Here is an 11939-nt window from a genome sequence, read left to right as displayed (position 1 = left end):
CACATCATCTTCCTCTTTAGTCCTGGTCCTGTTTCCTGTCTTCTTCCAATTCTTCATCCACTCCGGCTACTGCCGATGGCCAGGCCGTGTTCCAGTGGATGTCTAAGAATCAGCAGCTGGCTTGGTCCCCGCAATGTGTCTGGGCAAAATCCCGTCCAGACCCACAATCTCACAAGATCTCATGGGCTGGAGGGGATGCCATTGCTCCGGACTCCTGCGAGCTCAACTTCTGAGGAGACTTGTGGCAGGCGGAGGGACGTGATGAGTAGTAGTGGCAATGTCTGAATGTGTCGAGCTCCTACGCGTGTCGGCTATCTTTAGCCTTCCTCAGGGTTTGTTGCAATTAATACTTGTATCACTAGGTACAACATATATACCATTCTTTTTCCACAAGCAGAGCGCTATCCCGTGCAGACATATTTGTGGATCACAATTTATATATTTTCCCATTGGTATAAGTTAATGACCGCATTGGTATCGTAATAAGACCCCGAGCGGAACTGACGTATCTAAACAAGAAAGCATCATGGGATATGTAGTTCGTGGTAACCACGCAAACGGATAAACTTCCGGTCAATGCAAGCAGGTCACATGGACAGAATTTCATCCATATGATTGGCGGTTTGAATACAAAGCTCCAGAGTGCAGTTTGCTGATGATAAATATACAGTATTGTAGGTGTGTATGCGAATGGGAGATTGGCTGGAAGGGGTATTTAAACAGTAATTTGGGAACCTTTAGCACTTGTTTGATTCACCCAGAAAGGAGGAGTGGAAACACATTGATGGCAAGATCCAGTGTATGGTGGGAAATCCTTTGATATACTGGTGATGAGAACTAGCAGAACCAGGAGAGCCATGGGTTTCTAATGATGTAGTATACACTATATGCTATTAAGGCTTGACCATTGCCAGTTCTATATTTCAGCCGGTAATTGTTTGATTATACCACCTATGGATACAAACACAAGTGCTAATTTACTATGGATTTAATTTGGATGTAACCCCGGTATAACCTAGTGTGGGTGATGCTGATTGTGCTTTTTTATTGTATCTTTAATTTATTTATTTTTTTGTACATGTTGATTATTACATTTGAAAAATACATATTACACTCTATGGCCCTCATTCAGAGCCGCTCGTTAGCGGCAGTACGCTCGTTCCGAGCGATGTTTGCACATCTGCGCATGCGTACGGTTTTTAGTACGCATGCGCGAACCAGTCAGTGCGGCCAAAAATCGTTTGTACGCTATATAGCGAGTGCCTGCTATTTTGAGTGACAGAATGAGGCGTATGTGGGTGGTAACAGGGGAAGGTGCTTGAAAATGGGGAGTGTAGATCCGAACGCAGGCGTGCTTAAAGGTCAAAACGGGCGTATTATGGGTGTGCATAATTAATACAGCAGCGTCATTGACCACGTCACTGGGTTATTTTATAGCCAGAACTGCTCGCAAATTTGTGGTAGCAAACACCAACCACAAGAATAGCGAGCAGTTCATACGCTGGTCGATGTACTCGATTAATCTAATAAATAGCGGACATGACGTATGGTGCGAGCGGCCAGGGGGCGTTTTTAACAAATAAACGAGCGTATGTTTTGCTCGCTCGTTCAGACTTAGAGGTGTGAACAGACTGCAATTTGCGAACGGATCATTTGAATAGCAACCCCTTGTTTTTGAACGAACGACCGCAAATAGCGAACGGCTCTGAATGAGGGCCTATGTTCTCTTTCTATTTTTATTTATATGTTGCTACATGTTGGAATGTAACGATTGCTCCAATGGGACAAGCATAATACATAAAGATACAAGAAGTCAATTTGTTTCTGTGGAGAATCTCAACTTGAGCGCAATAGGCGAGTGGACATTAAACATACCAGGAACGTGACTATAATTGTACATATTACATGTATGATATAAGACAGTGCTGATGCATGAACTCTACTTTCTGGTTTTGAATGGTGTATATTAAAGGAGTGGGGAACTTCTTATCTGTAGAGTTCTACAGTGGCCGCAGTCTGGTTGCGCAGGAAGAGATTCACAATCATTGTTGGTCCACGATCGTATTGTATTTCACCAGGGTTTTTTTTACTGCTGTACCATCTGTTTTTATTCCAGCGCTGATGCATGAACTCTACTTTCTGATTTTGAATAGTTTTTGAATGGGTTGATGCTGAAATTGGTTCATTTTGTATTTTATAATACAGTATGAATATTGTGTCTATAATACATCAAATATTTTACAATAATAACTAACCAATACAAATTAACATATTAGAAAAAAAAGAAGCAGCAATATTCATTTAAACATTTTAAAGAAATTTTGGTGCCAGTGCCAGAGTGGGGGTGGGGAGTGGACAGAGGGCCTGATTCAGAGCCGGATGCTCTGACAAGAGTGCTCGCTCTGAATCAGGGCCGTCCTACCTATTATTGGAGCTGCTTCCAGGCCGCTCTCATAGCTGTGGGTGACCACCCACAGCTTATGCGAGCGGCCAAAAAGAAGGTCGCGATGGTCAAGGCCATCATGACCATCGGGGTTGCGACGAGACCCTTGCAGTAGGGTCTCATTGGCCGCATGCCCGGAGTGCTTTTGGCTCTAACAGAGCCAAAAACACTCCCACTGACATCACTAGTGATGTCAGTGTGGCGGGACCCAGACGGTAGGCGTTCCCATGGAAACGCCTCCATCTGGCCAGCCACGCCCCTGGCACGCCCACCAAAGGGGGCGTGCTATCACTCAACATCGACAGCATGCCCCCTTTGGTGTGAGACCCGGAGCGACGGCTTCCCCGTCGCTAGCCAGGTCTCACGCATGCGCACGACGGAGCAGCCTCCGTCGTGCGCATGCGCACTTGGGCAACATCGACCCGCTTGCGAGCACTCTGCGCTCGCTAGCGGGTCTGAATCAGGCTCAGAGTCACTGCACAAGTTTTAACACTGAAAGAGCAACAATAATACAAAAGAGAAGACTGCTCTGTAGCCCAACACTTCCATTGCATAAATAATTAATTTGCATTTTCAGCACCCCAAATTCCACAGTATGTGTACGAACATCACAAAAACTTTTAGTGGTGCATCCACGAACAGCAGAATATTTTTTTTTGGGTGCTGCAAAAAAAGAAAAGATAAAAAATATAAATTATATATATTTACATATATGCGCAAACAATATGGAGAGCGCAGTAATGAGAATAGTATAAAAAAACAGCTTTATTTGTAATAATGCTCACATACATCAATGTAAAAGACTTCACATATAGCCCGGTTCTTAGCCCCCGTCAGCTCAGAGATCTCCACAGCTGCCGTCGGGACCTCTGGTTTGCTGCTTTCTCTACAGTATAAAAGGGAGCAGATAGAAGGGTTAGCCACACACCCTGATGAAGTCATAGGTGAAACGCGTTGGGTGTGGCATCTAACATTAGACATTGTTACGTCACCTGCTCCTTCCAGTGACAGCGGCAATCCGGAAGGTCCTGACGGCGGCTGTGGAGAGCTATAAGCTGAGGGGAGCTATGAATTGGGCTATATCTGAAGTCTTTTACCTTGATGTATGTGAGCATTAATATATATATCACTCAAATTCATGTTACTTTTTTAAAAAGAAATATGTAAAAGTATTTTGTACTATACAAACTGGTAAAGTTTTATTGAGTGAGGTCAAAAATTGTTAATATTATTGTTATTATAATTAGTAGAATTACTTATATAGCTCAGCATATTTTGTTGCACTTTACAACTGGGAACACCAAGTAATAAAACAAGACTGGATCATAACAGACAGACATAGAGGTAAGAGGGCCCTGCTCGCCAGCTTACAATCTACAGGGAAATAAGCACTGATACACCAGGATAGGTGCAACCTATCACCTATTGCTTAGTGGTTCAGCCAGATTGCAGAGGTTCATGGTGGGTTGTAGGATCCAGTCATAGAGATGGTGTGAAAGTGAAGAAAAGGACAAAATGAAAGTTATGTGTGGACTGTATAGTGGGAATGGAATTGGGAAGGATATCTTATAGAGGTTATTTGGGTAGTTCTGGAATTTGATAATTTTGTCTGAAGAGGTGAGTTTTCATGGAACACTTGAAGATTTAATGACTAGATGCAGAGCCAGGCCTGACCAATTTAATGCCCTAGGCAAGATTCTTTCAGGTGCCTCCCCCCCCAATGTGGGACTCAAGAAGGGGGCATGTCCTCACTGAATGGGTGACTGGGGAGGCAGAGAGTGTCATTGTCTCAAACCATCAAATCTCTCTGCCTTGTGTGCCTCCAGCCATCAAATGTGTTTGTTTTGTATGTCTCCAGGCATCCAGTCCCCAGACTTTTATCTTGTGTCTCCAGTCATCAAATTTTTCCCCTTGTGTATCTTCAGCCAGTCAGTCCCCAGCCTATTGTTTGTCTTCAGAAATCAAATCTCTCCCTCTTGTCTGTCTCTAGCAATTCAGTCCCCATCCTATCGCTTTAAGAAGCTCTCATAAGTTACTTACTTTTACTGTATTTATCTGCTTCTCTCGTCCGCAGTGTGCTCTCTGCTGTAAATGACGCTTACATGAACTTAGGTCATGCCAGTGTCATACTGATGGAAGCTGCAGGAGCTTTATGACCCGTGCGGGGCTATGACAGGCAACAGTGCAGCAATGCTGGAAAGCCTGTACATTCCATTGGAGGACCACCACTGTTAGCCGGGACTTCTGAAATCTGGAGCTGGCGTAGCGGAGCTTATATGTCCGACCTTCCCAATTTCCCCTAGAATTTTACAGATGCCCCTAGCTATTTTCCAATACCAGCTCTGCCCAGAGGAAAGTCTCATTGTGCATGGGAAGGCATTCCAAAGAATGGTTGCAAAACTGGGAAACCATCGGTAACATCAGAGCCTCACGCACACTCAGAAATACTCAGAAATTGCTAAAATTCCTGTACGCAATGAGAGCTCAGGCTGCGTATGCCATCGCAGTGGATAATTTATGCACGCCCCTGTAACGGCGTTCAAACACACAGGCACGCCCTTTGCTCTACTGACCACCCTCCCATCACCACCTCTAAATGGCACTTCCTGTCAATCACTCTGCCATGGGTCTGCATGATGTCTGTGATTGCAGTCTGCTTGCTGTGCGATCGCAGTGGCAAGTTATCGCACACGCACTCCATGCACAGAACGCAACAATCAGCCAATTTTGTGCGAATTAGCAACTGTGATCCTTGCTGAATCAGGCCCTATGCCCCATGTTTTATTGCAATGTTATTACACAACAGATAATGAAAAAACAATATGGGCGCTGATGTTGCCAGTAAGGGAGCATATGAAATAACCAGCTGTAATAGACTGTAGCTATCTTGAAAAGCGAGGCACTGACCCTCCTAAATACCAAATTGGGCAAACAAAAACAAGAAGCACTATCCAATGACAGTCAGTAGTATTTAATATTAGACAATATAAAACAAAATAACGGATAAAGATAAATACATATAGGGTAGTGTCTGCAAACATTAAATATGACCCCGTAGGATAAAAATGTCAAAAGACATTTATTTTACACTAATGTCTTTAAAGAGGTCCTAAACAATATAAAAATGGGCCTTCTATTTTGAAACTGAAGCCAATATATCTGTAGATTCAGTCGATATAATAAACCGAGAAATCACTGTGCAGAAAATTATTTCCAATGGATGGAGACTCTCTCCAATATTAGTAAATAAATCATCAAGACCAAATGATGCACCCGGTAACTGACTGCTACTGTTATCAAAACTATTTAAAACAATAAAAAAATGAACATATGAAAGAACACATATCAAAATGCAAAGCAAACAACCATGAGATTATAATACCAAAAATTGAATAAAATAACTAAAATGTAAAATTAAAATCATTATTATATAAAAATATCTCCATTTTAGCTAATTTATCATGACAGGAAAAGCTGCCCTAATTCATCTAAAAAAAATCTGACAAACAAAGGGAAGATGACTAACACATGCATCAATAAATATTTGTAATTATATATTCTAAATATATTCAAAAGACATTCTATTACACAGTGGATGGGAAACAGGACGGAATCTCAGATTTAACAATGATCTTACATCCTACAGCACAAAACCCATTAGTAACTAACAGAAGTCTCAAGATAGAGTACCTTTATTTTGAGGAAGTAAACAGAAAAGAAAGAGAGAAAGAAAGGAAGAGCTATTCGTATTCGGGATATGCAAAAGGCTGTGGTAGATACAAGGGATAAATAGTGGCAATGTTCAACGGTGCGAGTGGATGGTAACAGTCATTGATGGGCCCCTCGGGACCTAAGGTGTCCATCTGTCTACACCCTCCATCCCCAAGACACCCGCCATTCTATCAAACATTGTTGAGTTCAATGGTATCATTTAACCCCGTTGGGAACTAAAGTCCCTCATTTAAAAATCCAATATGCCTCTTTCTTGCATAATAATTGATATCGATCTCCTCCTCTGGTCGCCGGTTTGATCTGTTCGATCGCTTTTACTCTAATGTCTTTAATGTTTCCAGCGAGGCAGGCCGCCACATGTCAAGGTAGTCTATGTGTTTTTACATTTTTCAGTACACAACGTCTATGATCCAAAAACATCACGTTTAATGTACGTGTGGTTCATCCGACATATTGACTGCCGCAGCCGTATGTACTAACGTAGCTGACATAGGTACATTGACAATTCAGAAATGAGTTAATTGTATAACTGTTTTGATCAAAAGATTAAATTATTGTGTTACTTTTATGATCAGCAGGAGGGGCATATAGCCTTCCCACATTTAAAGAAACCTTTAGGTTTCATAGCCAACCTGGGTAACCTATGTTCCTTTCTGGAAACAATAATTTTCTATGTAAGTAGACTAGGTGCTAATTTGTGCTTCAGGTTACCAGCCTTCCTAATAGCACTTTACACTTTCCATCCAACTCCATGGTGAGAAACCTGTCCATTCTGAGAAGGGAGGAGTTTCTCCTATGATATTTCTAATTTCAGAGGCTGAGGAATTATACCGGGTTATGATCTATTATCAGTAGATGCATCTTTTTTGAGCGCAGGTGCTAGATAAATGTCAAATAGAATCTGATTGGTTGCTATGGGCAAGATCTCCACTTCTAAAAACCGGCATTTTAGTAAATATACCCCTAAATCTCTCTGCATATTTTATTCCTGTCCAACCTACAAGTGCAACAAGATTTGGATAAGTAAGAGAACCCGAGTGAGGCAACAATATAACAAACAGGAAACATTTCATGACGATTATAGTAACTTAATATGATCACAATCCCATTGGCTGCTCCACAGCAACTGGGGAAGCGGTGGGCAATAAGAAGTGTAAAGGAGCACTGGGTTCTGTGATCACATCATGCATCTCTGTTGATAGTGATCAGAGAAGAGACTGGACAAGCATACACCAGTGGACATGGCTGAACTGGTTTTGTGGCAATAATTTATGTAAAAGGATAAAGGGTGAAGACCCTGGAAAAACACCAAACTTTGCCGAAAATTCACTGAGCTTACAGATTGTAATGTGACATGTAATGTTGGACATTAAGAGTTTGAGTTGATGAGGAGAGCGCACTGACGGCCTAATTCAGACCCGTCACGAGCGCTGAGCGCTCGCAAGCGGGTCGATGTTGGCCAAGTGCGCAAGCGCATGAGGGAGCCGGCTCCGTCGTGCGCATGCGTGACATCAGGATAGCGACGGCCAAGCCGTCACTATGGGTCTCGCTACAAAGGGGGCATGCTGTCGATGGTGAGTAATAGTACGCCCCCTTTGGTGGGCATGCCGGGGGCGTGGCTGGCCAGACGGAGGCATTCCCATGGGAACGCCTAATGTCTGCCGGCCCCACTGACATCACAAGTGATGTCAGTGGGAGCACCTTCAGCTCTGATAGAGCCAAAAGCACTTCAGGGCTTGCGGCAACGAGACCCTACCACAAGGGTCTTGACCATCGCGACCATCTTCCTGGCCGCTCACCCACAGCTATATGAGCGGCCAGGAGGCTGCTCTAAAAATTCAGAAGGACGGCCCTGATTCAGAGCGAGCGCTCTGTCAGAGCGTCCGGCTCTGAATCAGGGCCTGAATCTCCAATTAGTAGGTTTCCTTCACTTATGTAGATTACAGAGATAATATTGTGCTACTGAAGATGGAAAATGACTAAGCGTTGCTACAGTTACCGGTTTCTTTGGTAGTTTCTAAAAGACACATAATTTCATTTCCAGTACACTGCATGGTCTCATTCGTGTAACAGTTATCAGAAGAATCACTAGAACATGTTTGGCAGATCCGTCCATTTGGTTGATCGTTATCATCAGGTACTGTGAATCAGAAACATAAATAGGTCTTAAGATAGTCATACACTACAGATTTGTAAGAAACATTTGTCGGAGTGATTAAATTATATTGCAGTGCACACCATACATGGAAGAATTTGTCAGATAGGACTGATAGGGGTAAATTTACTATTGCTCGATTTGCAAGTCGATTTGAGGAGTGATTTAGCACTTCTCGAATCGCATGCAGTGAAAAACGTGTTTTCACTGTATTTACTATTAGTCGATTTGTTTTGCGATTTGCAAAACAAATTCGATTTGAGTCGGTTTGAACAGTGATTTGCTGTTCGATTTGGCAAGTTCATCTCCAAATTGAAGGGCAAATCACCCTTCAAATCACTCTTCAAATCCCCGACACAACGAACTGCTTCATGCTTTCACTTTCAGCATGAGCAGTTCATTGTCATTCTGATACATGCAGACATCAGTGAGATGCCTGCATGTATCTCACTGTAAAAAGTGTCTAAAGTGTCTAAAGAGTTAAAGTCACCCCCCAAAACACAACCAGCCCCAAACTTTGCCAACCCTGTTCTGATTAACTAAGTACAGGGAAAAAATTACGTAGGGTCTCCCTGTACTTAGTACAACCAGCACAAGGCTATGGGAAGCAAAGCTGGTTCTGGATTTACAGGGAAAAAATTGCGTAGGGTCTCCCTGTAAGATCCAGAACCAGCCCTGGACCCTTTCTAACGGGGCACTGATGCCACGGCCAGGGGAGCCCTATCACCGGGCTCCCCAGCCGCAGCATCAGCCCTGACCATTAGTCAGCCCAGGCCAGGGATCCCTGGGGAATTGGATACCCCTTCAAAACAAGGGGTCTCCCTCTCCAGGGAACCCCTAGCCTACGCTGATAGCCCGGGGCTGGCCCCGCCACCCCTGGTTGGTGGGTGGCGGGTTGATTGTGACAGTGTGGTGTAAAAATAGATATAAATAAACATTGTCTTTCCAGTAGAACTGCAGGTCCCAGCAAGCCTCCCCTGCATGCTGTTCAAAGTAAACTATCCCCTACTTAGTGCATTATGGAGCGAATTCTAAGTAATGAACATAAACTTGGACAACAGGTACATCAGAGGATATGCTAGACATTTGTTGAAAATATAAAATATTAGTTACAAATTTTGTACCATATAGGAAACTGCACACCCTGAATATATATATATATATATATATATATATATATATATATATATAGTCTCTGTTGACACTATTAAATTACATTTTGTACCCTGCATGATCTGAAAGACATCATGTGCTGGCTATTATACCTGACATGTTATGTTCTGCTATAGAGAATGCTGCTAATTAAATGGACACTGTTGTTGTCCACAATGGAGGACACATTTAACAATTGTAGCACTGTACAAATGACTTGTATCGCCATATCACCACCTGGCAATGTGGTGAATTTTTAACTAATCTTTTTTTTTCCAATCAATGAAAACTTCTCTGCAGCACCTGTTGTCCAAATTTCTCTTAATTAAGAGCCTTAGGGGTAAATTTACTAAAGTGAGAGTTTTTAGAAGTGAGTTTTAGAAGAGACGTTACCAATAGCAACCAATCAGATTCTACTTAACATTTAACTAGCACCTTCTAGAAGATAATAGCTAGAATCTGATTGGTTGCTATGGGCAACATCTCTTTTAAAACTCACTTCTAAACACTCTCACTTTAGTAAATTTACCCCATAGAACTCACTCCACAGTGCTCTAAGATGGGATACTTTATTTTTAACAGCCCTGCATATTAACATTTTAGGGATCTGAGCTCTTGGTAACTGATATTGCCTAAAGCAGCTGTATGCCTACAGGAACTGAAAAAAAAACCTGGCACTAACATAGCGTACGCAGGACCCATTCTGCGAGTGTGCAGGACAGGTCCTGCATAGTTTCACGCAAGCCCTTGAATGCATCTGCCTGATTGACAGGCAGAGTCATTTAAGGGGCGGTGCAGGGGCGGCCGCCATTCCCAGAAACGGGGGTGTGTCCGCCTCATTTTCCGGGCGTAGCTAGTCCAGGATCTGCGTTGATCAACGCAATGTCCTGGGTTCGCAAACCGACAGCCAAAGTATACTGAGGATTACTCAGCTGGCAAGAGGCCCGGCACCATCCATGATAGCAACCATCGACCACGATGGCGATCCCAGTCTGCGACATCTGTCGCAGTGTTGGGATTGCAAATGCAGCAGGGGGTGACGGCCCTGTTCAGACGGACATTCTGCGCCTCCGTAGTGCTGGTATAATGTTCGATTGTGCGACCCTTGTGCATCCAAAGGTGTGTCTTAATACGCAAAGAGGTGGATTAGCACCACAGATGGTGGGTGTCTCTTTTGGAATCTCATCAGCTGCGGCATTAGCCTAAAGACTAATAGGGGGTATCCACTTAGCGATATACAAACGACAGCACGATTGTGACATTGCAATCGTGCTGTCGTTTGTATAGCTAGTGATGTGCTAGGACTGCATGTTCACTCGTTCAGTCCTGGCACATCCCTCATGCCCGCACATGCAGAACCTGACAAGATCATCAGGTTGACCTGCATGTACGGGCGATGTCGGATGTCGGAAGCGACCCGCGGGCACGCGCATCGCGGGTCGCTTCCGTCCAAAACATCCCCGATGCATGCACGATTTGCAAGCGATTGCACGATAATGACATCGTTATTGTGCAATCGCTTGTTTAAATCGCTTAGTGGATACCCCCCATTAGTCGTGCTGTGGAATAAGATGCAGTCTCGGTTGAATTAGCATCCAACTCTGAAACAGGCCCAAAAAGGTTAAAGTAAGTAAAATTCAAACTTGCAAGGTTCATCGTTTCCTAGAATAAAAAGGTCATTATAGTTCATATTTATTAGACACAGCATTTTTCACTTTTATTAAAATAATGAATTTACAGCAGGGAAATAAAAATATAAACACTTACATATCGGTATCGGTGGCGTACAGTTATCTGTGTGACAGCAAGTGATGCCCGTCTTGAATTTGTAATTTAGAGCACTGAGACTCCCCGAAACATTGCATTCGTTTTTAGGTGCACACGCCATGAAAAATTCTTTTTTCACTAGTTTTCCATCTGTAAAACATAATTAATAATGAGGATCTATTATAAAAGAAGCAAATAGAATACTTTTAGACAGATTTGAATAACTAATAAACAGCAGTGGGCTGAGCCACTTGGCACTGGACCCCTATTGAATGTTGTAGTCCAGCATCTGGCTGGCCCTTGCTGTGTGTGATACAGGTCTTTTATGTGCGGCCTTTGACCTTTACTGACACAACATTGATACTGTAGAATCCAGTGGGACCAAGGTTGTGATGTTAACCGATTCGGCTGCATACTGTTGGCTATGACCAACACTATGCTGCCAGAGGGCCTGATTCAGCAAGGCTGTGGCGTCCCTCCCCGCGGTGACACCCGGTGCGGGGAGGGATGCCTTGAGCGCGGTGGAGCCGCACACTCCGCTGAAAAGGGGCGTGACCTCGACGGAGGAGGCGTGGCCTTGGGAACGGGGGCGTGGCTTTGCATCCCGAGTCCGCCAGTACTTAGTTATCAATGGGGGGTGGCGGAGGTGCGGGCAGTGCAGGCTCCCTCTCTGTGACAGGAGCCGAGTGC

The 11939-nt window shown here is 43.6% G+C and overlaps 1 protein-coding gene across 1 annotated transcript in view; it reads right to left on the bottom strand.

The window, feature by feature from the left end:
- Window positions 1-1549: 1549 nt before the first annotated feature.
- Window positions 1550-11939, bottom strand: part of LOC148509102 (phospholipase A2 inhibitor and Ly6/PLAUR domain-containing protein-like) — a 29685-nt gene continuing 19295 nt past the window's right edge. The window contains exons 3-5 of the mRNA XM_088443656.1: window positions 11250-11399; window positions 8175-8315; window positions 1550-3106 (exon numbers count right to left, since the gene is read on the bottom strand). Coding sequence (XP_088299782.1) covers window positions 2916-3106; window positions 8175-8315; window positions 11250-11399 — 482 coding nt within the window. The 3' untranslated portion in view covers window positions 1550-2915. The remainder of the gene's footprint in view (window positions 3107-8174; window positions 8316-11249; window positions 11400-11939) is intronic.

This window comes from Taudactylus pleione, unplaced genomic scaffold, assembly GCF_031769625.1.
Source record: "Taudactylus pleione unplaced genomic scaffold, aTauple2 ptg000332l, whole genome shotgun sequence".
Taxonomy (NCBI): domain Eukaryota; kingdom Metazoa; phylum Chordata; class Amphibia; order Anura; family Myobatrachidae; genus Taudactylus; species Taudactylus pleione.
The sequence above is the reverse complement of the archived record's forward strand: the minus strand, read 5'-3'. Positions and strand labels throughout refer to the sequence as shown.